The 23,025-nt window shown below is 46.4% G+C and overlaps 1 protein-coding gene across 7 annotated transcripts in view; it reads left to right on the forward strand.

Moving 5' to 3' along the window:
* LOC141110291 (FXYD domain-containing ion transport regulator 3-like) overlaps window positions 1-20,257 on the forward strand; it is a 47,481-nt gene extending 27,224 nt beyond the window's left edge. For 3 of the 7 annotated variants that reach the window (XM_073601585.1, XM_073601584.1, XM_073601588.1), the window contains exons 2-8: window positions 11,790-11,854; window positions 13,246-13,278; window positions 15,453-15,473; window positions 17,051-17,125; window positions 18,368-18,404; window positions 18,507-18,547; window positions 20,042-20,257. In XM_073601585.1, the coding sequence (XP_073457686.1) occupies window positions 11,815-11,854; window positions 13,246-13,278; window positions 15,453-15,473; window positions 17,051-17,125; window positions 18,368-18,404; window positions 18,507-18,547; window positions 20,042-20,061 (267 nt within the window). In that variant the 5' untranslated portion in view covers window positions 11,790-11,814 and the 3' untranslated portion in view covers window positions 20,062-20,257. The remainder of the gene's footprint in view (window positions 1-11,789; window positions 11,855-13,245; window positions 13,279-15,452; window positions 15,474-17,050; window positions 17,126-18,367; window positions 18,405-18,506; window positions 18,548-20,041) is intronic. The other 4 variants (XM_073601587.1, XM_073601586.1, XM_073601582.1 and 1 more) reach the window with 2 other exon arrangements.
* The last annotated feature ends 2,768 nt before the right edge of the window (window positions 20,258-23,025 follow it).

A 23,025-nucleotide genomic window follows, 5' to 3' on the forward strand; every position in this document is an offset into this window, starting at 1 on the left:
GGTGCCAGTGGGAGGAGTAGTTCCCTTTTTATCGCTGCTGCCAGTGGGAGGAGTAGTTCCCTTTATCGTTGGTGCCAGTGGGAGGAGTAGTTCCCTTTTTTTTAGCTGGTGCCAGTGGGAGGAGTAGTTCCCTTTTTTATCGCTGGTGCCAGTGGGAGGAGTAGTTCCCTTTTTTATCGCTGGTGCTAGTGGGAGGAGTAGTTCCCTTTTTTATCGCTGGTGCCAGTGGGAGGAGTAGTTCCCTTTTTTATCACTGGTGCCAGTGGGAGGAGTAGTTCCCTTTTTTATCGCTGGTGCCAGTGGGAGGAGTAGTTCCCTTTTTTAGCTGGTGCCAGTGGGAGGAGTAGTTCCCTTTTTATCGCTGGTGCCAGTGGGAGGAGTAGTTCCCTTTATCGTTGGTGCCAGTGGGAGGAGTAGTTCCCTTTTTTAGCTGGTGCCAGTGGGAGGAGTAGTTCCCTTTTTTAGCTGGTGCCAGTGGGAGGAGTAGTTCCCTTTTTTAGCTGGTGCCAGTGGGAGGAGTAGTTCCCTTTTTTATCGCTGGTGCCAGTGGGAGGAGTAGTTCCCCTTTTTATCGCTGGTGCCAGTGGGAGGAGTAGTTCCCTTTTTTAGCTGGTGCCAGTGGGAGGAGTAGTTCCCTTTATCGCTGGTGCCAGTGGGAGGAGTAGTTCCCTTTATCGCTGGTGCCAGTGGGAGGGATTGTGTCCCATCGTTGGGGTCAGTGGGAGTTTACAGCCCTGTGTCCATTCTGTCCCTTTGCCCAGGGCAGCTTCCCCTGCTGCCCACCCCTTATCCCAGTCCTGCAAGGGGCTGCTTTTCCAGCATCCATTCACTTGCCTTTTTCAAGTAAAAAGTTTATTGGAAAGTAATGAAAAAATAAAATTTATTTCAGAATCAGACGGCCAATCATTCGGCTTGATGGCGATTGGGAATTTTGTCCGGCACTCATTGGTGAAAATCAGTCAATTTAGCGTTTGATCAGAAAACTGGAGAGATGTTTTCTAATGGACAGTGGGTTGGATATGAACCTGACATTGGGTCTGGGGGTACCTTCAGGACATTTCCGGGGTCTCTACCCCATAGCTTGGCACACAGTGGGCCGCATTGTCTAAAAGGCTGTTAAATAATCTGGATGTCGGCCATTTTGCCCCGTCAGCAGCTTTTTTGTCGTGTCCAGTTTCCTAATTCTGCAATGTTGGGTAATCCTGGCCTTGTTCAGACCCCTCCCCCCCCCCTCATCGCTGTTCCCCGTTCAGAGCGCCGCAGTCACCGCTCTTTGTTCTTCAGTTGTTGTTGATTTTTTTCTGCTCCAAAAGAGTTTCCTCAGCAACTTGGCCCCACCATTAATTTGGGTCTATTGTCCGTCTTCTCCCTTTACTATGGCAACCCCCCTCTCTGCTGTCCGGTCAGGACATTCTGTGCCTAATTCTGAGGAAGTCCAAAACATTTCCCTTTATTTACTCTTTGAAGAGGACCTGTCACAAGTTTGTTGATGGAATAACCTTTTTTTTTTTTTTTTTTTCCGCCCAAAGCTGATACTTTAATGGATGATGGAGCATTAACCCTCCTGACAATTTTTTTTCCTGCCGCTCAAGAAGAGAAAAAAAAAAAAACGGTGGGTTTTCTATCATCTCCGAGTTTCCTGGGTCTGTACACCCGCTGTGCCCACTATGAGGGGTTCCCACCATCCCTGTGCTGAGTTCCGGGGTCTGTAGACCCGCTGTGCCCATTATGAGGGGTTCTCACCATCCCTGTGCTGAGTTCTCGGGTCTGTACACCCGCTGTGCCCATTATGAGGGGTTCTCACCATCCCTGTGCTGAGTTCCTGGGTCTGTACACCCTCTGTGCCCATTATGAGGGGTTCTCACCATCCCTGTGCTGAGTTCCCAGGTCTGTACACCCGCTGTGCCCATTATGAGGGGTTCCCACCATCCCTGTGCTGAGTTCCCAGGTCTGTACACCCGCTGTGCCCATTATGAGGGGTTCTCACCATCCCTGTGCTGAGTTCTCGGGTCTGTACACCCACTGTGCCCATTATGAGGGGTTCTCACCATCCCTGTGCTGAGTTCCTGGGTCTGTACACCCTCTGTGCCCATTATGAGGGGTTCCCATCATCCCTGTGCTGAGTTCCCGGGTCTGTACACCCGCTGTGCCCATTATGAGGGGTTCCCACCATCCCTGTGCTGAGTTCCCGGGTCTGTACACCTGCTGTGCCCATTATGAGAGGTTCCCACCATCCCTGTGCTGAGTTCCCGGGTCTGTACACCCGCTGTGCCCATTATGAGGGATTCCCACCATCCCTGTGCTGAGTTCCCGGGTCTGTACACCCGCTGTGCCCTTTATGAGGGGTTCCCACCATGCCTCCTAAATTAGTATTTCCTTTTTAAGTAAATTGTGTAACAGGAGGATCCAAGGACACTCAAAGGTGGATAGGAACATCCTAAACTTGCAGGTTGACAGTAACAGAGACAGGAATTCTGGCACTGAGATCTTGCGCCCTGAAGTGGACCTAGCAACAGAGATATATTTTGTTTTTCACTGAAAGTCCATGCATGCTAAGTAAAGAAATGGAGAAATCCCTCAAATGGTGGGACTGTGGCGGCACTGGTCAATAAAGTCAATAGGTAGTAAATATATAAAATGTTATTACAAACTATACATATACAAAAAAATCATCAAGTGAAAATGATATTGATGGCAACATACATACATTGATTTTGGAAAGAATGGATACAAACCGCTAACGCGTTTCCAGACTCCTTCTTCAGAGGTGTGCTGAATTGACAGTACATATAACTTTCCAAATCTTGAGTGATGTGTCATAAAATCATGTCGTGAAGCTTAAAATCCTGCATCAGCGGGCCGAGCGTTGTTGTTGTTCTGACACCACACCTGGTATGACCTGGAGGTCCACTCAGGACAGTCCCGCAGAGATTCCCCCAAAATAAAATGCAGCCTAGAGAGACAGAAGCTCTACGATGTTTGAAAAGCGGGTGTTGTCGCAATGGGAAGGATCGATAGGACCACTGTGAATGTAAGAGATCACTGCAATCTCATAATCCAGGCTGAAGACAAGTCCAAATATGATGTTAAGTAATGAAGCCAAGGTGGTCAGTATTGCAAGCTCAATGTAAGTCCACACCTGAGTGAGCTTCAAAAAAACGGGCAACCATCCAGCAGATCAGAAAGCCCAGATTTGCCATCAATACCAATTTTCACTTGATGTTTCGTATATGTATAGTTTTGTAATAAAATCTGATAGTACAAAACATATCTATTGTCTTTATTGACCATTTATAGTCCCACCCTTTTGAGGGATCTCTCCATTTCCATTTTACAGGGATGATGGCATTGATCCACTATAGCCATATTCCATAATCCATGCTAAGTAATGTCCATGTAACAGTTCCAGGTATTTTATTACCTTTTTCACAGAGATCACAGGACCCTCCCTGACGCTTTTATCTTCTTTCCTCTCCAGAAGGATGCTGCCATCTTTGTTCAGGCATCACCTAGGGTCCCTGTCTACTTCATGGACTGACGTCCGCTCAGAAATGATACAGTTGTGTACCTCCTGAGCACTGGGGGAAAAATCTCCCCATTCTGGCACTCCGTGACACGATCGCGGGACACCGGGTGGACATCGAGTCCATGGGACCCGCGGGTACAGTCACGCAGTACGCGGCCGGCGGCGCGCACCCACCAGCCTGCAAATGAAAGGGGATGTACCTGTACGCCCGTTTGCCCACTGCTGCCATTGTGCCAACGTATATCGGTGTGCGGCGGTCGGCAAGTGGTTAATGAGCCATCTTTGAGAGACTGAGAAAATGCTTCCTCCTGCCTGCAGGAGACTGATGACATCATCTCAGGCCAGGCACTGGACTGGAACTCTCAAAGATGGCTCATTAACCACTTGCCGACCGCCGCACACCGATATACGTTGGCACAATGGCAGCAGTGGGCAAACGGGCGTACAGGTACATCCCCTTTCATTTGCAGGCTGGTGGGTGCGCGCCGCCGGCCGCGTACTGCGTGACTACCCGCGGGTCCCATGGACTCGATGTCCACCCGGTGTCCCGCGATCGTGTCACGGAGTGCCAGAATGGGGAGATGCCTATATATCAAGGCATTTCCCTGTTCTGCCTAGCAACATGACAGATCTACTGCTCCCTATCATCGGGAGCAGTGATCTCTGTCATGTTCTAGTGAGGCAATCCCCCCCCCCCCCCCCCCCACAGTTAGAATCACTCCCTAGGACACACTTAACCCCTTGATCGCCCCCTAGTGGTTAACCTCTTCCCTGCCAGTGTCATTTACACAGTAATCAGTGCATTTTTATAGCACTGATCGCTGTATAAATGACAATGGTCCCAAAATGGTGTCAAGTGTCCGATGTGTCCGCCGCAAAATCGCAGATCACCGCCATTACTAATAAAATGAAAATAAAAATGCTATAAATTATTATTATTATTATTATTATTATTATTATTATACGAGATTTATATAGCGCCAACAGTTTACGCAGCGCTTAAATCTATCCCCTATTTTGTAAACACTATAACTTTTGCGCAAACCAATCAATTATTGCTTATTGCAATTTTATTTATTTTTTTACCAAAAATATGTAGAAGAATACGTATCGGCCCAAACTGAGAAAAAAAAAATTAGATATTTTTTGGGGATATTGATTATAGCAAAAAGTAAAAAAATATTGCTTTTTATTTTTTCAAAATTTGTCACTTTTTTTTTTGGTTTATAGCGCAAAAAATAACCACAGAGGTGATCAAATGCCACCAAAAGAAAGCTCTATTTGTGGGAAAAAAATGACGTCCATTTTATTTTGGTGTATTGTCGCACGTCTGCGCAATTGTCAGTTAAAACGACGCAGTGCCGTATCTCAAAAAGTGCTCTGGTCAGGAAGGGGGGTAAATCCTTCTGGGGCTGAAACGGTTAATGATAGAAGGTGGATCTTTTCTAAGAAATTCTATTGTTACATATTGTGACATGTTTTATTCATGGAGATCTGTAAATTGACTGACAGGTCCACTTTTAAAATAGGATACATTGTTAAAATCCCCAGCTTCAGTTTTAAAGTGACACAAAGGACATTGCTTCCCCCGGAATAGGAATTATTATTTTCCATGGTCGGTGTGATTGCGTCTACAAATGTCTGGAGTTGTTGTTTTCCAGAATTTGTTTTTTTATAATTTTGTTCAATGTTTCCTGTGTCAGGATTTGTGTTTGATACATTGTTTGTTTCCATATTTGTTTTTGTTGTATTTGTGGCTTCTAATTTTGGCACAAATCTGCTCGTCTTTCATGAACTAACCACCATAATAATGGAGCTGATTGTTATTGTTATCTCGGCGCAATGATCTGTTCCGCGTTTCGCTCTGCCAACGTGTTTTTCCGAATTGTTTTTGCCGCTGGGTCATCTGTTGACTTCAGGCCAGGAACTCTCACAGATAATAGGGATGGCATCTCCGGCCGTTCCCAGGAAGGAGCAGGATTTACTATCGCTACAATGTACAAAGAATGCAACTTGACTGTTCCGGCTGCCCCAGTGGATTCCTCATCGGGAGGGACTGGCCTTCCATGGGAACCAAATATTTTGTCCCATATTTGTCCATCATTTCCCAGATCTGTGTACCTGCTGTCCCCATTATGAAGGGCTTCCACCCTCCCTGTGCTGAGTCTCCCAGGTCTGTACACTCGCTGTGCCCATTATGAGGGGTTCCCACCATCCCTGTGCTGAGTTCTCGGGTCTGTACACTCGCTGTGCCCATTATGAGGGGTTCCCACCATCCCTGTGCTGAGTTCTCGGGTCTGTACACCCGCTGTGCCCATTATGAGGGGTTCCCACCATCTCTGTGCTGAGTTCTCGGGTCTGTACACCTGCTGTGCCCATTATGAGGGGTTCCCACCATCCCTGTGCTGAGTTCTCGGGTCTGTACACCCGCTGTGCCCATTATGAGGGGTTCCCACCATCCCTGTGCTGAGTTCTCGGGTCTGTACACCTGCTGTGCCCATTATGAGGGGTTCCCACCATCCCTGTGCTGAGTTCCCAGGTCTGTACACCCGCTGTGCCCATTATGAGGGGTTCTCACCATCCCTGTGCTGAGTTCCCGGGTCTGTACACCCGCTGTGCCCATTATGAGGGGTTCCCATCATCCCTGTGCTGAATTCCCAGGTCTGTACACCCGCTGTGCCCATTATGAGGGGCTTCCACTCTCCCTGTGCTGAGTTCCTGGGTCTGTACACCCGCTGTGCCCATTATGAGGGGTTCCCACCATCCCTGTGCTGAGTTCCCGGGTCTGTACACCCGCTGTGCCCATTATGAGGGGTTCCCACCATCCCTGTGCTGAGTTCCCGGGTCTGTACACCCGCTGTGCCCATTATGAGGGGCTTCCACTCTCCCTGTGCTGAGTTCCCGGGTCTGTACACCCGCTGTGCCCATTATGAGGGGTTCCCACCATCCCTGTGCTGAGTCTCCCAGGTCTGTACACCCGCTGTGCCCATTATGAGGGGTTCCCACCATCCCTGTGCTGAGTTCCCAGGTCTGTACACCCGCTGTGCCCATTATGAGGGGTTCCCACCATCCCTCTGCTGAGTTCCTGGGTCTGTACACCCGCTGTGCCCATTATGAGGGGTTCCCACCATCCCTCTGCTGAGTTCCTGGGTCTGTACACCCGCTGTGCCCATTATGAGGGGTTCCCACCATCCCTGTGCTGAGTTCCTGGGTCTGTACACCCGCTGTGCCCATTATGAGGGGTTCCCACCATCCCTGTGCTGAGTTCCCGGGTCTGTACACCCGCTGTGCCCATTATGAGGGGTTCCCACCATCCCTGTGCTGAGTTCCCCGGGTCTGTACACCCGCTGTGCCCATTATGAGGGGTTCCCACCATCCCTGTGCTGAGTTCCCGGGTCTGTACACCCGCTGTGCCCATTATTTGCAAAATTGCATGCACATTCATTCTGTGCAAATAGGGCAAAAACGAATGTTATTAGGCCTTTTATTGTGCTGGACAAATGTACCTTTCCTAAAGAGGAAAATGCAGCATTTGGCCACTAGATGGCACTAAGTCTTACATGGTTTTCCTATGGTACTTCGCGCCATCTAGTGGTCAAATGTGGTGGTTTCCATTTTTGGATCAATAAAAAGAAAACATTCACCCGGCACAGGAAATGGTCTAAACATTCATTTTGCCCCGTTCACATATAACAAATGTACAAGCACTGTCGATAGACCAGTAGGTATGCAATTTTATAATTTTTTTTTTTTTTATTTTTTTATAAATTAAATTTTTTTGAATTTAAATTATGGCATTAGTTGCTTTTAGTCGATAATATTAATAAAAAGTAGTGAGGGGGCGGGGAGGCACCGGTGGATTTAATTGGCTAATTTTGGGTCTTTAATGTGGACCGTCAGTAATTTTTTATGTCCGCTTGATTATATTGCGGATAGGTCACTATATACAGCAATGGTATCGTTTTTCAGAAAAATTCCACCTTCAATAATCAAAAAGCCGCCCTTGAGCTCCAGTCTGGTGACTTTGCCTTGGCTGAGATGATGTCCTCAGTCTTCTATAGGAAGGAGGAAGCATTTCCTCAGTCTCCCCTCCCCCATTTATCACTCGGGCTGTAACTTTTTGCAGCAAGTCACATGATGAGATCCTCCGCACCAGGGGCGGATCTGTGGGAGACATTTGTGAACACCGCCATAAGCTGAGCAACCACCACCGACTTTCGTCATCTCTTGAGTCAGCATCTCAGTCCAGGAAGTAGATGGTGACCCTGGATGATGTCTAAACAAAGATGGTGCCATGATTCTGGAGAGAAAATCAGATGAAGGCATTGTCAGGAGGGGGCACTGTGATCTCTGTGAGAGGTTAAAAATACCTGAGTGGAGTTCAATGTACATATAGCTGAGCATGTGTGATCTTATCTAATGACAGGTCCACTTTATGATGGCTCACAAGATGGTGATTCCAGACCTCCATTAAATCCTCTGGCTTATAATCTGAATTGTCTTGGGGGGGAAAAAGAAGTTTCTGCATTGTTTTATGTTTCCTTTGACAGAAACCAGTCTGTAGGGGCCCCCCAACCCCCTCCCCCCTTATTGTTTTCATTTGACTCCAGGAGCAAAACAAACCGGTTCTGCGACAGGTTCCTGATGGTGAAAGTGTTGTAAGAAGATGCTCTATAGCTCTAAGGCAATCTTTGTGCGGGTAAAAAATTTTCCACACTCCTGTAGAAGTAAATGCAGTGTTGGTGGGTTCACCAAAGTGGACCTGTCAGTAAGAATAGGACATACCATGGCGGAACTATCCCTGAGAATGATGGATGGTAGGAGACCTGTCCTGGTGTGTTGTTAGACCTTTGTACTTCGAGGACTTGTCCCATGTTCTCCAATAAAATAACCCTGGTCTAAGGGCTGGAGCTACTTCCTAGAGAGGGTCAATCTGCTAAATTGCTTTCCGTCTAGCAAGAAGGTTTCTTTGGGGTTCATTCTTGATTGCTCTTCAGGGAGGTCTATCCTCGCTGGTGGAAGGCCATTCTGGCTCTAAAGGGAATTGAAATGTAGATGCTCCAGATGTAAGCACTGGTTACAGTCTTGTTGGAATGCAGTTGGGATTGGTGATGGTAGTAGTAGAATAGCTTTTTCAGGTTTTTTTGGGGGGTTCAATCTAGGCCTTCTTGACTAAGGACACCACAAAAGCAACGTATTCACCCGCGTTAAGGGTAGGCCATTAAGGAGAGGGTTGCAGTAGTCAAGGCGGGAAATAATCAGTGAATAAGTTGCTTTTTTGGTGTCCTTAGTCAAGAAGGCCTAGATTGAACCCCCCAAAAAAACCTGAAAAAGCTATTCTACTACCACCATCACCAATCCCAACTGCATTCCAACAAGACTGTAACCAGTGCTTACATCTGGAGCGTCTACATTTCAATTCCCTTTAGAGCCAGAATGGCCTTCCACCAGCGAGGATAGACCTCCCTGAAGAGCAATCAAGAATGAACCCCAAAGAAACCTTCTTGCTAGACGAAAAGCAATTCAAGAAGGCCTAGATTGAACCCCCCCACGCTATTCCCCCCCCCCCTATTATGAATGCTGCTGCTAGACTAATACACCTCACTAACCGATTTGTGACTGCTGCCCCTCTCTGCCAATCCCTTCACTGGCTTCCCCCTACCCCACCGTATAAAATTCAAAATGCTAACCACAACATACAAGGCCATTCACAACATCGCCCCCCCAGCTACATCACCAACCTCATCTGCAGATATCACCCAAATCGTCCCCTCTGCTCCTCCCAGGACCTCCTACTCTCTAGCTCACTTGTTACCTCCTCCCATGCTCGCCTTCAGGACTTCTCCAGAGCCTCTCCCATCCTCTGGAATTCCCTGCCCCGGTATATCCGATCAGCCCCTAACCTGCCCACCTTTTAGGAGATCCCTGAAAACTCACTTATTCAGGGAAGCCTATCCCACCTAACAACTTCATCAAACCATTCCCCGCATCTTCTACCTTTTTGTACCACCACCCCCTCCCTTTAGAATGTAAGCTGTACGAGCCTGGCCCTCCTGTCCCTTCTGTATTGAAATTGTGCTGTCCCCCCTCTACATGGTAAAGCGCTGCGTAAACTGTTGGTGCTATATAAATTGATGATGATGATAATAGGCCACTGTTGAAGGTCTTCCTGGAGGGCCTTCCTGGCTCTGAGGGAATGCAGATGTAAGCACTGGTTGCAGTGGCATCGGATCAGATTAGGATTAGTCATGATAGTAGTAGAATCACATTTAAAATGATTCTTTGGGTTTCAGTCTAGGCTACTCTTCAGGAAGGTCTATCCTCACTGGTGGGGGGCCTTCCAGGCTTGGCCCCTTATTCTCCAATAAAGTACTCCCAGGGGCTAAGGGTCGCAGCTACTCTCCAGAGCGGATCAAACTGGCTAAATGCTTTTGTCTAGCAAACCAGTTTCATTGGGGTTCATTCTAGATTGCTCTTAAGAAAGGACTATCCTTACAGATGGAGGGCCATTCTGCTTCCCAGTGAATGGAAGTGTAGAAGCTCCAGATGTAAGCACTGGGTTCAGTCATGTTGGGATTGGTGGCGATTTGTAATAGAATAGCCTTTGTAGGTGTTTTTTTTGTTCAGTCTAGGGCTAGGCCACTTTTGAGGGAGTTCTGCCCACACTGGTGGAGGGCCTTCCTGGCTTTGAGTAAATGCACTTGTAGAAGCTCCAGATGTAGTCACTGTTTGCAGCGGCATTGGATCAGATTGGGATTGGTCATGATAGTAGTAGAATCACATTTTAAATGGTTTCTTTTGGGTTTCAGCCCAGGCTGTTCTTCAGGAAAGTCTATCCTCACTGGTGGAGGGTCTTCCAGGCTTGGTGAACTGATCCCATGTTCTCCATTAAATTACCCCGGGCCTAAGGGCTGCAGCTACTTTCTAGAGAGGATCAAACTGGCTAAATGCTTTTTTTCTAGCAAGAAGGTTTCATTGGGGTTCATTCTAGATTGCTCTTCAGGAAGGTCTATCCTCACTGGTGGAGGGCTGTCTTTGAGTGAATGCAATTGTAGAAGCTCCAGATGTAAGCACTGGTTGCAGTGGCATCGGATCAGATTTGGATTGGTCCTGGTAGTAGTAGAATCACATTTAAAAGGTTTCTTTTGTTTCAGTCCAGACTGCTCTTCAGGAAGGTCTATCCTCACTGGTGGAGGGCCTTCCAGGAACAGAGTGAACGGAAGTGATGAAGCTCCCAGTGTAAGCACTGGTTGTAGTGGCGCTGGGTCATTAGGGATCAGTAATGATAGCAGTAGATTTGCTTTTGCAAGGTTTCTTTGGGTTTCAATTTAAACTGCTCTTGAGGCAGGTGTACCATCACTGATAGAGGACATTCCTGGCTCCAAGTCAATGGGTAGAAGAGAACCTTTTAGATGTAAGCAATGGTTGCAGTGTGGTTTGGATTAGATTGGGAATCGTGATGATGGTGGAAGATATGCATTTGCAAGGTTTTTTTTGGGGTTCAGTTTTCACTGCTACGAGCAAAAGGAAGTGTAGAAGCTCCAAATGTAAGCAATCTGAAGACCAGTTATTTAACATTTTCCCCTATTTATCTGCTAGAAATCCACTTAAAAATACCAATGTGTTTAGGGGGACTTGACATAAACTATAACCACTGCTTACATCTAGAACTTCCCCACTTCTGGAGCTGCTACACTTCCATTCACTCAGAGCCTGGAAGGCCCCACGCCAGTAAGAATAGACCTTTCCCTGGAGCATTCTAGATTGAACCCCAAAGAAACTTGGGGTTCTACTATCGTCACCATTTCCAATATGATCCAATGCCATTGCAATCATTCACATCACCCTATGTAACAGACCTGTGCATGGAGCTCAACCACTAAGGTTGGGCAGAAACTGTATTAGGAGTGTCCTGTCTGGTACTAGAGGCCAAACGCCAGTGCTTACATCTGGAGCTTCTTCACTTCCATTCACCTAGAACCAGGAAGGCCCCCCACCAGTGAGGATAGGCCTTCCTGAAGAGCCATCTAGACTGAAACCCAAAGGAACTATCCAAAAGTGATTCTACTACTACCATGAGCAATCCCAATCTTGGGCAGAAACTTTTACAAGCGTCTTGTGTGGTACTAGAGGCCAAACTGCAAACTTGCAAACTCTTCCAGAGTCAATTCCTCTGTGCTTTCTTATATAAAGAATACCTTATTCCTATATTCCTTTATATAAAGAATTCCTACATCTGTTCACTCTCTACTTTTGTCTCCAGCAGGTTGAAAACGGCTGATCTCAAGATGCAGGACTTCTTCGTCACCTTTTTTCTGATGCTGGCAAGTATGTACAGACCTTCCTTCCATTACACCCATCTATTCTGTCATGTCCTGAATTTTACAAATGGGTCAATAGGGTCACCCACAGACATAAGACATGGTACACATAAAGGGCAAAAAGCCATATGTAAAACCTAAATTATTGAGAACAGGGTCCAGGAAATAACTGTCCATGGAACACAAAGGGCAGAACAGCTGGATATTGTCCTTTCTTTAGTAAAACGAGGTACATCATTGAATGGGACTCCAGCATCCTGGGTTATCATTGGTGAAATATCCTTTTGCTGACAGGGGAAGGGACAAATGGGCGGGGGGGGGGGGGTAAAGGGGGAGTGATGGTGGGAAGAAGAGAAATATGGGGGGGGGGGTGAAAGCGTTTGGGAAGAGGGGAGGATGTGATAAGGAAAAAGAGGGGGTAAAAAAAATGGGGGGAGAAGGGGGAGGGGTGAGAGTGCGGGAAGGGGAATGGGATAAGGAGTGAGAGGGGGAAAGAGGAGAAACGGGGGGGGGGGGGGGGGGTGTTAGGAAGAGAGAGGGGCAAAGGGGGAGGGGGGAATGTGGGGAAAAAAGGGGGGATAAGAAGAGAGGGAAGAAGAGAAATGGGGGGGGGGTGTTAAGAAGAGAGGGGGAGAAGGGCGGAGAGAGGTGGAAAAAATGGGGGGGGGGAGAAGGGGGGTGGGGAAATAGGCAAAAGGGGGGGAGGGTGAAAGGGAGGAGTGAGAGGTGGAAAAAGGGGGAAAAAAGGGGGGTGAGAGGGGGATGATTGGGAGGGAAAAAGAGGGACAAGGGGGAGAAAAGGGGGGGGGGGGATGAGAGGGGAAAGGAGAGAAATGGGGGGGGGGGGTGTAAGTGTGGGGAGGAGGGGAGGGAAGTGGGATGGGGACAAAGGGGGGGGGGAGTGAGAGGGAGAAGAAAAATATATAGATGGATAATTCTACAGATGGAATTCTTTGCAGTAGCAGGCAGCTCTTTCTTGTATGTATATGTGTATGTGATATATATATATAAATTATATTATACACAGCCGCTATGTAAGCAGCCTTATATAGTGTGGGGCGTGGATTTAGTCCCCCTGAGCCATGATTGGCCAAAGGCACCCTGTCTTTGGCCAATTATGGCTCTCGCAGCAGAGCGCACTGTGATTTGGCCAAATCATGCAGGTCAGGTACATGCTTTGGCCAATCGGACATCAATGCACTGCAATCTCGCAGTGCATTATGGGGCGTTCTGCGGCGCTCAAATGCCCCACATGTTTGGTTAGTTTGCAAGCAAATGAACATTCCGGCGTTCGACTCGAACCGCGGGCTCATCCCCAAGAAGAAGTTGGAGTTCCTGTTTGCAGGTTTTATCGTTGTCATTCCCTCCAGTAAACATCTTCTGTGTTTTGTGTTTCAGCTGCTCCCTGTCTCCGTGCATCAGATGGCTTTGGTGAGTAGACAACCTCCTTCTGTGTGCGTCCCATTTCTCAGTTGTGGGGGAGGGGGTCTGCCATTTAGTGATCTCTCCTGGCTGTCATGCCAATCCCTTGGCTTTAATACTTTGAGCTGCTGACCTGGAGCAAGTCTTTGGATGAGGACTTCTGACTTACCTGACCTGTATCCTGGGTCAGTGACATACCTGACCTGTATCCTGGGTCAGTGACTTACCTGACCTGTATCCTGGGTCAGTGAAGTTGGAGCGTCTTGAGATCTAGAACGGTTCCGTTGCCATTAATGGGGTGCGACTTGTCATGCAACTTTGAACTCTCAAGTCGCGGCAGTGAGAACCGGGGTTTGGGACACTTTCACCCTTGTGCCACTTGGGATTCGACTCGTGAGACCCCCAAGTAGCAGGAAATTCAAAGCATTTCTAGGAGAGCCGTTCCTACCGAAGTCGCTGCGACTTCAGAAAAGGTCCCTGCCCTACTTTGGGTCGACTTTTGATGCGACTTTGGTCCAGACAATGTAAGCTGAGATCAAAGTCGCACACTTTCCATCCTAAGGCTCCATTCACACCAGGGCGTTTAAGACTGTGGGCAGAATCACTGCGATTTCTGTCCGCGATCCCAAAACGTTGTGCAAAAAATTTTGAATGACACCTAAAGGCGTTTGCAATTTTTAAATTTTTTTACAGTGATTGTTGTGCGATTTAAATTGCATCACACAAAGCTTGTTGCTCAAAAAGAGGCAGGAGCTTCTTTTAGGTGACAGCTTCACGCATTGCGGTTTGCCACGATTTATTGCGGCAGATTTGCACCCGTGTTTAGGTGCCATTTGAAAATAAATTGCCGTTCCTACTGACCTGATGGTACAGAAGTCGTCGCGACTTCAGCAAAGGTTCCCGCACTACTTTGGTCCGATGCGATTTGGGGTCCAGAGAATGTAACACAAGATCAAAGTCCCACCAAAAGTCGCGCTCCACTGGAAATCATGCGACTTTGGAGGTGCGCTAATGTAAAACAAACCTAAGGTTACCTTAGGCTGCATTCACACCTGAGCGTTTTTTCTGGGTGAAGCTCAAAAACGCTGCTGCAGGAGAAAACAATCAATTATTCTCTATGGAGATGGTTCACATATCCACTCCATGATGCCTGGAGCTTTTTTTTTATGTTGCTCAAATCGGGCAGATTTGGAAATTTTTGGCGTGGTTTGTTTTTTTTTTTTTTTTTTTTTTTTTTTATTAAAGTAGAAATTAATGGAAATGCACCATTCATATAATAATAATAATAATTATTATTATTATAATTATTATTATTATTATTATTATTATTATTATTATTATTATTATTTTTTTTTTTTTTTTTTTGTCATGCGATTTTCTGCTCAAGTGAAAAATGTAGAAAATGGTAATAATATATGAATAAATAAATGTAAAATAAAGACACAAATATCTAAAATTAATATGTAATAATACATTAATAAATAATAACCTCTAATGTTAAATATGAAATACATGTTGTTTTTATTTATTAATAATATAACAAACACCCAAACTCAAACAAAAAATATACATTACTAATAATAATTTATTTTGTATTGGAGGTAGGATGTTTATATTATTTATTATTATTTTTTATATATATATATTTTTTATTATTTTTTTATTTTTTTGGGGGGGGGGGGGGTAGTAAAGGTTAGAGGGTTAATTTTATTGTTGCTTTAGTATTTTTTTTTTTTTTATTTGTGTATTTATTTTATGTTGTATTTATTCATTTATTATTAAGATATCAATAAAATATAAAAAAACCCAACTCCTAATCCTAACCCTAACGAAAAAACATTATAAATGAATAATGAATGAATAAAAGCTAATGGAAAAGCTAAAAAAAAAAAGCAGAAATAGCTAGCAACAAATGATGCAACAGATACGTTTTCTCTATCGGCTAATAAAAAAAAAAAAAAAAAAAAAAAGCCAAAGCCCAAAAATCTGCATACAAATGTGCAAGTCGTGCAAAAACGTGCCCAAAGATGCTACGCTCAGGTGTGAATGCAGCCAAAGACATCAGGCTGTGTACCCAACGATGATACATTGTTTCTTTTTTGTTTTTTCTCTTGTTTTTATACATCTGTTTAGAAAGGTTTTTTTATTTAGTAACACGTTCCTCTTTGTATTATTTTCTTTAGATAACAGTCAGTTTGAGTACGGTGAGCAATTCCTTTTATTTATTTATTTTTTTTTTATAACTTTACAAACTTGTTAGCTTTGTGGTAAAGGAAGGCCTTACATTGTATATGTAGCCAAAATGTTAAATGTTGTGTTAGTTTTGGATGGATAAAGTATGTGACTCCAAAAAAGTTCCAAATCTACAAGGTATAGGTTCAGGAGACCATAAAGCATAACAGACTAATACAAATGTGATTTTAAACAATGGAAGTGAGGGGGGAAAAAAAGGGGGGGGGGGGGGGTCAATTTATGTTGCTTACCCAAGAGAAACCAGCAGCCAATGACCGCAGCAAAAGTAAAGGCACCCAAGAGAAATTTCTGGATCACGTAATTGCTGGAAATAGGAGATTGTTGTATTCCATGACTTGCACTTACCTAGTTACAATCTACACTATATTACCAAAAGTATTGGGACGCCTGCCTTTACCTGCACGTGAACTTTAATGGCATCCCAGTCTTAGTCCATAGGGTTCAATATTGAGTTGGCCCTACCCTTTGCAGCTATAACAGCTTCAACTCTTCTGGGAAGGCCGTCCACAAGGTTTATTGTATTGGTTTTAGAAGCTAGGCTTCCCCTATTCATAAGCTAATGAACATGTTGGACTGGTTGAAGAAGCTCGGGGCGCAAGAAAGATATATATATTATATAATCTCTATAATCTCTATCACCTCCTGGGCTTGTAATGATAAATGTATAGGAAGAAGGAAAGAAAAGCTCCTCATTTAGATGCAGTGGGGTTAAATCTCCTGAGGGCTTGGCCGGTAGACCTGGACATCCATACAATGATCACCATTATCCATCTAGCTAGCTTTCCATGCATTGCTATGTATGATCCACCAGAGGGCGCAGGGGGTAGAAATGCTTAATTATCGCCCTCTAATGGACACTCAATAGGAATATATGGAGAATCGCTCAGCATGGCGATAATAGTAGCTCGGCCAATTACAGCCATGCTCTAGGTGGGGGTCAATCTCTTTGCCAGTTTTCTGCCGAGAAAGTTCCTCTCGGCGGATAAGGACCCCCCTCTACTGCACAGGCGCAGCGCCTGCGCAGTAGGAGCCGGCGGAAATAGCCAAAGCGAAATAGAGAAGAAATCGGCTGTACACGGCGCCTGTAAGAGGGCCCCTCGCGGGCTCGCCACGCTTCGGGCACGGCCTCGCTTCACTCGGCACTTTTTTATTCTCCCTCTAGGTCCACTTGGATGGTGGGGCTTCAGCCTGGACCCAGGACGCAGACGCCGTGTACAGCTGATTGAAAATTTTCATCTTCAGCTATTTTCGGCGGCTCCTAGTCATTCGTACTGTGCAAGCGCAGCGCTTGCGCAGTACAGGGGGGACCTTTATCCGCCGAGGGAACTTTCTCCTTTCTCGGCAAGACACCGGGTCCTGAACATCATTAAAGGCTAACCATGGAATTTAAACTTTTTAATTTGGTAAAAAAAGAATGGGATTGTGGGTAAAAATACTTTTTCAGACCAGGTGGTAAGGGAGGAGAAAGGCGGGGGGGGGGTGTGTGATGTAATGTGTGACCCCCACGTTATCTTTTTTTTTTTTTCAGATTATGAGTCTCTGAAGATGGTGGGGCTGATCATTGCGGGTATCCTCTGTGCGATGGGAATTATTATACTGCTGAGTAAGTAATTGTACAAAATGAAAGCAATCCTACCATAGAAAATTCAAAGTCCGGTTCTTTGGTTGTCCTCCACCCTGTTAAGAAATGCTAATGGAAAAAAAACCCAAAATAAATAAAAGGTTAGAATAAAAACCTAAAACATTGCCCCCCCCCCCCATACATCCCCGTCTTCCAGATGCTTCCTGCAGGTGAGGGTGACATCACTGGTTCGGCTCAGAGATGACCAGATGATGTAAATCCTAACGTCGGGCACAAATCTGCCCCTGCTGTAGCCTCTCACCTTTTTGTGATTTGTTGCACTGATCACTGGGGGGAGGGAAGACCGAGGAAATGCTTCCTTCTGCTTGCAGCAGACTGATGACATCATCTCGGCCTAGGCAAAGTCACTGGGGGAGACTGAAGGAATGCTTCCTCCTGCCTGCAATAGACTGATGACATCTCGTCCTAGGCAAAGTCACTAATGGAGAGAAGACTGAATAAATTCTTCCTCCTGCCTGCAGCAGACTAGTCACTGGGGAGAGGGGAAATGAAGGAAATGCTTCCTCCTGCCTGCAGCAGACTAATGACCTAATCTCAGCCTAGGCAAAGTCACTGGGGCAGAGGGGAGACTAAGGAAATGCTTCCTCCTGCCTGCAGCAGGCTGATGACCTAATCTCAGCCTAGCCAAAGTTGGTGGATGTGACAGAGGGAATGCTTCCTCCTGCCTGAAGCAGACTGATGACATCATCTCGACCTAGGCAAAGTCACTGGGGGAGAGGGGAGACTGAGGAAATGCTTCCTCCTGCCTGAAGTGGACTACTCACTGGGGGAAAGGGGAAATAAAGGAAATGCTTCCGCCTGCCTGCAGCAGACTGATAACCTAATCTCAGCCTAGGCAAAGTCACCGGGGGGGAGGGAAGACTGCGGAAATGCTTCCTTCTGCTTGCAGCAGACTGATGACATCATCTTGGCCTAGGCAAAGTCACTGGGGGAGAGAGGGGACTAAGGAAATGCTTCCTACTGCCTTCAGCAGACTGATATCATCTCGGCCTAGGCAAAGTCACTGACTGGAAGTCAAGGACGGCTTTTAAATGATGAAAGGCAGAGCTTGTCAGGAAAATACAATTGCTGAATATTCAGACCTGCCAATAATTTATTGATGTAGAATTGTAATGTTCCTGACCGGTCCTCTTTATTATAGGAGGACGCCGTGCCGTCTGTTGCTCTTTGTATTCATTTGGCGTCTTTTTTTTATTTTTTCAGGTGGGAAATGCAGATGCAAATTTAACAAGAAGAGCGAGTGAGTGTCCGGCGTCCTCTGTTCTTCCTCTTATGTGTTTATTTATCTTCCTTTTTATAGAATGAGATTTGATTCATGTTTTTTGTTCCTTGTTGTCTCCAGGCAGAGGCACCGAGCCCAGGAACAGCAGCTCATCACTCCAGGTAACTCAATCCACATGGAGTATGCACCTTCCTTCCTCCATCCTGACCCAACCGCTTCCACGCCTTCCATGGTTGTTCTATTCACTCTTCTCCAGTGCAAAGACATTTCTCTACAATCCGAAAGTAGAGCTGTCCACAGGGATGGCTTTCCCAGTAGGCGTGTGTAGGCAGGGCCGGGGGTTTTGAGGGTGAGGGACGTGCAATCACCTTAAAGTTGAAATTTATTCTGCTTGGTGCGGAGCGCTGAATAGCGACATGCATGGTGTCTGGTGCTCAGAGAGTATTGAGTATAGTGGCAGTCAGAGTGCGGAGAGCTCCGAGTAGACCTTTGTGACCAGCAAAGTGTAGATACTGTATGGGGGGGGGTCAGAACGCTGTATAGTGACAACCATTGTCGGGGCCTCAGAGGGGCCCCAGTGAGGAGCAGAGAGGAAATGCTCTATAAGTGGGGTGGTGGTGTGAAAAGACAATGATGGTGGAGAGGCCACAGTGAGGAACTCCCACCAGTTGGGGTGGTGGTGAGCACTTGAGAATGACCAGTGGGTTGAGGGGGCCTCAGTAAGGACCAAAGGGAATGTTCTATGATTGGGGTGTCAGAGTGGCAATCACAGTGGGAGCTGTCAGACGGGCCCTTGTAGAGAGCAGGGGGTAAGAGATGCTCTATAGGTGGGATGGTGGAAGGGAAAAAAGGGGAGGAGCCCTTCTATAAGTGGGGTGGGGGTGTGGGGACACCTTACAAGTTGGGTGGTGGTGGTGTAAAGACACTCCTATAGGTTGGGTGGTGGTGATGGTGTGGAGACCTTCTATAAGTTGGGTGGTGGGGAGACACTCTATAAGAACTGGGATGGTGATGATGCAGAGAGGCTCTATAAGTGGGGTGGTGGTGCTACCTGCTGCATGACGACTGGGGCTGTTGGTGGGAACAGAGAGGAGGAGACCCTCTATAGATGGGGTGTTGGTGTGAAGATGCTCCATGAGGAAGGGGGTGGTTAGATGGATCACAGGGGAGGAGATGCTCTATATGTTGGGTGAAGGTGCGGAGAGACTGTATAAGTGATGTAGTGCAATGTGCTGTATGGCGATGGGTGCGGTGGGAGGGAAGAGTGTTGAGTAGCAGGCATGGTGATGGGTGCTTGGGGGGGGGGGGGTCCCTAGCAAGGAGTATGTTGTGGGGCCCAGTGAGGGGGTGCCTTTGGGGAGTCCCTAGTGAGAGGTGCCTTTGGGGAATGCCTAGTGAGGGATGCCTTTTGGGAGTCCCTAGTCCTAGTAAGGGGTGCCTTTTGGGAGTCCCTAGTCTTAGTGAAGGGTGCCTTTTGGGAGTCCCTAGTCTTAGTGAAGGGTGCCTTTTGGGGAGTCCCTAGTGAGGGGGAGACCCTCTATAACAGAAAACGGTAATGAAAAATCCAGTATTTGCTGTGTTGGGTAAGGCATGAGCACACATTTGCACCATTTCACTTGCTGACTTTTTTTTTTTTTTTCCCCTCTCTCCTGCAGGGAGCGCCAGTCGCTGCTGAACGTGACGTCCATTCAAAAACTTTTTTTTAATTTTTTTTTTTTTTTTTTAATTTTTTTTTTTTTTTTTTAAACTTACTTTATAACAGTTTGTGCTTCGCAACCTTTGATTCCCCCCCTCCCCCATCTTTGTTATGTAAACTATTTTCTGTAACATTTTTAACTACTAATTCAATAAAGTCGGTTTGTTTTCTCACAGCGTGTTGTCTCCTTTGAAAGCTGTCAGGGTGCGTCCTCCGATTCCTGTCCGCAGAGCCCCTCCCCCGTTGTGTGTGTTGTGGTTGAACGTTGTGATGGAGGGTTTAAAGGAGAAACTCAATTGGGTGAAAAGCGTTGTAAATCTGCTGCCCCCCCCCCCCAGAATGACAATGGTGCTGTCCAATGGTGCCCCCTGTGCTCCTTCCCCCAGGGGGGGGCTCTCTAACACAGGAGGTGTGTTACCGGCAAGATCACCAGGTGAAAAACAGAAAAAAATTAAAACTAGTGCAGCCACCGCATCTAATATATATATATAATATGCTACTCCAGCCAGAAATAATTCACATTTTTTGTAAAATGCAATATGGCCACCTGGGGCTGCTCTGTACACAGAGATGGTATACAGAACGCCCCCCCCCCCCCCGATATATTATTTCCTGCTTGTGTGATTGGCTCACTGATTTTTTTTTTTTTTTTCCCACAAGTCTGCGCTAAGATACCAATCAGATTTTGGGCATCCCCTGCAACAAGAATGTCATTTTTTTTGGCGAGACGCTCCCAAAGGGAAATCGTGTCTAAAGGAATGCAGACCCTGCCACTTTCCTCATTAGAGCCCTGCAGGTGCAGCAGCTGATTTGATAATTTTATAAAATCGCTCCCATTCACTTTGTATTCACAAAGTGAGATTTTAGGCATCCCCTGCAGTAGGAATTTCAGTTTTGGTGAGATGCTCCCAAGGGGTTAAATGCTTCTAAAGGGATGCAGACCCTGACACTTTCCTCATGAGAACTGAGTGCACCGGGTGATTATAATAAACCAGGCCCTCCCATTCCGAATTTGTCTGCACAGGACATGGGGAAACCGCTATTTCTTCAGAGCAACATAAAGTAGGAATCTGCTACAAAGTTTGTTACAATCCCTGCAATGTACAGAGATTCACCCAGAGGGGGAAGGTTTATTTAAAAAAAAAAAAAAGTGGAGTTACCCTTTAACCTTTTCCTGATGAGTGTATGCATACCTGTATATACAGCCCCACAGAAGTGGGTCGTCTTCAATGGCGCAGCACACACACTATATTACCAAAAGTATTGGGACACCTGCCTTTACACCCACATGAACATTAATGACATCCCAGTCTTAGTCCGTAGGGTTCAATATTGAGTTGGCTCCGCCCTTTGCATCTATAACAGCTTCAACTCTTCTGGGAAGGCCGTCCACAAGGTTTAGGAGGGTGTCTATGGGAATGTTTGACCATTCTTCCAGAAGAGCATTTGTGAGGTCAGGCACTGATGTTGGACGAGAAGGCCTGGCTTGCAGTCTCGGGTTAAGGTCAGGACTCTGTGCAGGCCAGTCAAGTTCCTCCACCCCAAACTCGCTCATCCATGTCTTTATGGACCTTGCTTTGTGCACTGGTGCTCAGTCATGTTGGAACAGGAAAGGGCTTTCCCCAAACTGTTCCCGCAAGTTGAGTGCATGAAATTGTCCAAAATGTCTTGGTATGCTGACGCCTTAAGAGTTCCCTTCTCTGGAACTAAGGGGCCAAGCAAACCCCTGAAAAACAACCCCCACACCATAATTCCCCCTCCAGCAAATGATTTGGACCAGTGCACAAAGCAAGGTCCATAAAGACACAGATGAGTGGGTTTGGGGTGGAGGAACTTGGCTGGCCTGCACAGAGTCCTGACCTCAACCCGATAGAACACCTTTTGGGATGAATTGGAGCGGAGACTGCGAGCCAGGCCTTCTCATCCAACTCCAGTGCCTGACCTCGCAAACGCCCTTCTGGCAGAATGGCCAAACATTCCCATAAACGCGCTCCTAAACCTTGTGGACGGCCTTCCCAGAAGAGTTGAAGCTGTTATAGCTGCAAAGGGCGGAGCCAACTCAATATTGAACCCTACGGACTAAGACTGGGATGTCATTAAAGTTCATGTGCGTGTAAAGGCAGGTGTCCCAATACTTTTGGTAATATAGTGTGTGTGCTGCGCCATTGAAGAAGACCCATTTCTGTGGGGCTGTATATACAGGTATGAATACACATCAGGAAGGGGTTAAAGGATAACTCCACTTATGTTGAGAGTAAATCCTGTGTTGGAGAGCAAGACCTCCGGATCTGCTACTAACAATTGGTAACCAGAAGGCTCGCTTCCCGATCATCTGAGCTCTGCGATGGCCTCTGATTGGCTATCATAGTGATCAGTCACTGTACAGCCTGCCTTTTGTGTGTGTTTGTTGTTTGTTTTTGTTTTTTTGTTTTTTCTTCACAAGCTTTTCTAGGTTTCCAATTTTCTTCTCTAGTATACAATGTATCTTCTCCCTTCGAGGGGAAAAAAAAAAAATGAAAAAAAAGATACATTGTATACTAGAGACGAAAATTGGAAACCTAGAAAAGTGTGTGAAAAAAAAAATTTCAATAGCCAGATCAGGGTTTGATCGAGGTCACTGTTGGGATCAAGGTTGGGGTCAAAGTTCAGGGTCAATGTATTTTAGGTGGGATCAACCACTTGCCAACCGCCTAACTGGCACAATATGTCATCTGATCGAATGTTTAATATCAGGCTTATGACTGCAGCTAAATGCCGTAACCCCAGTATTGAAATTTCCCTCAGGCGCCGGTCTTTCTGATATAAAAGTGATCCAAGGGGTGGATTTGCCACTGGATCACTTGATCTCATCTCTCTGCTCCCCCTGCCCCTGGCTAACTGATTGGCCAGCTGCCAACACACTGAGTCACCTGGCAGCCCGGCCCGCCCACAACCCGCACCACC

This window comes from Aquarana catesbeiana, linkage group LG10 (assembly GCF_042186555.1).
Source record: "Aquarana catesbeiana isolate 2022-GZ linkage group LG10, ASM4218655v1, whole genome shotgun sequence".
Classification (NCBI taxonomy): Eukaryota; Metazoa; Chordata; class Amphibia; order Anura; family Ranidae; genus Aquarana; species Aquarana catesbeiana.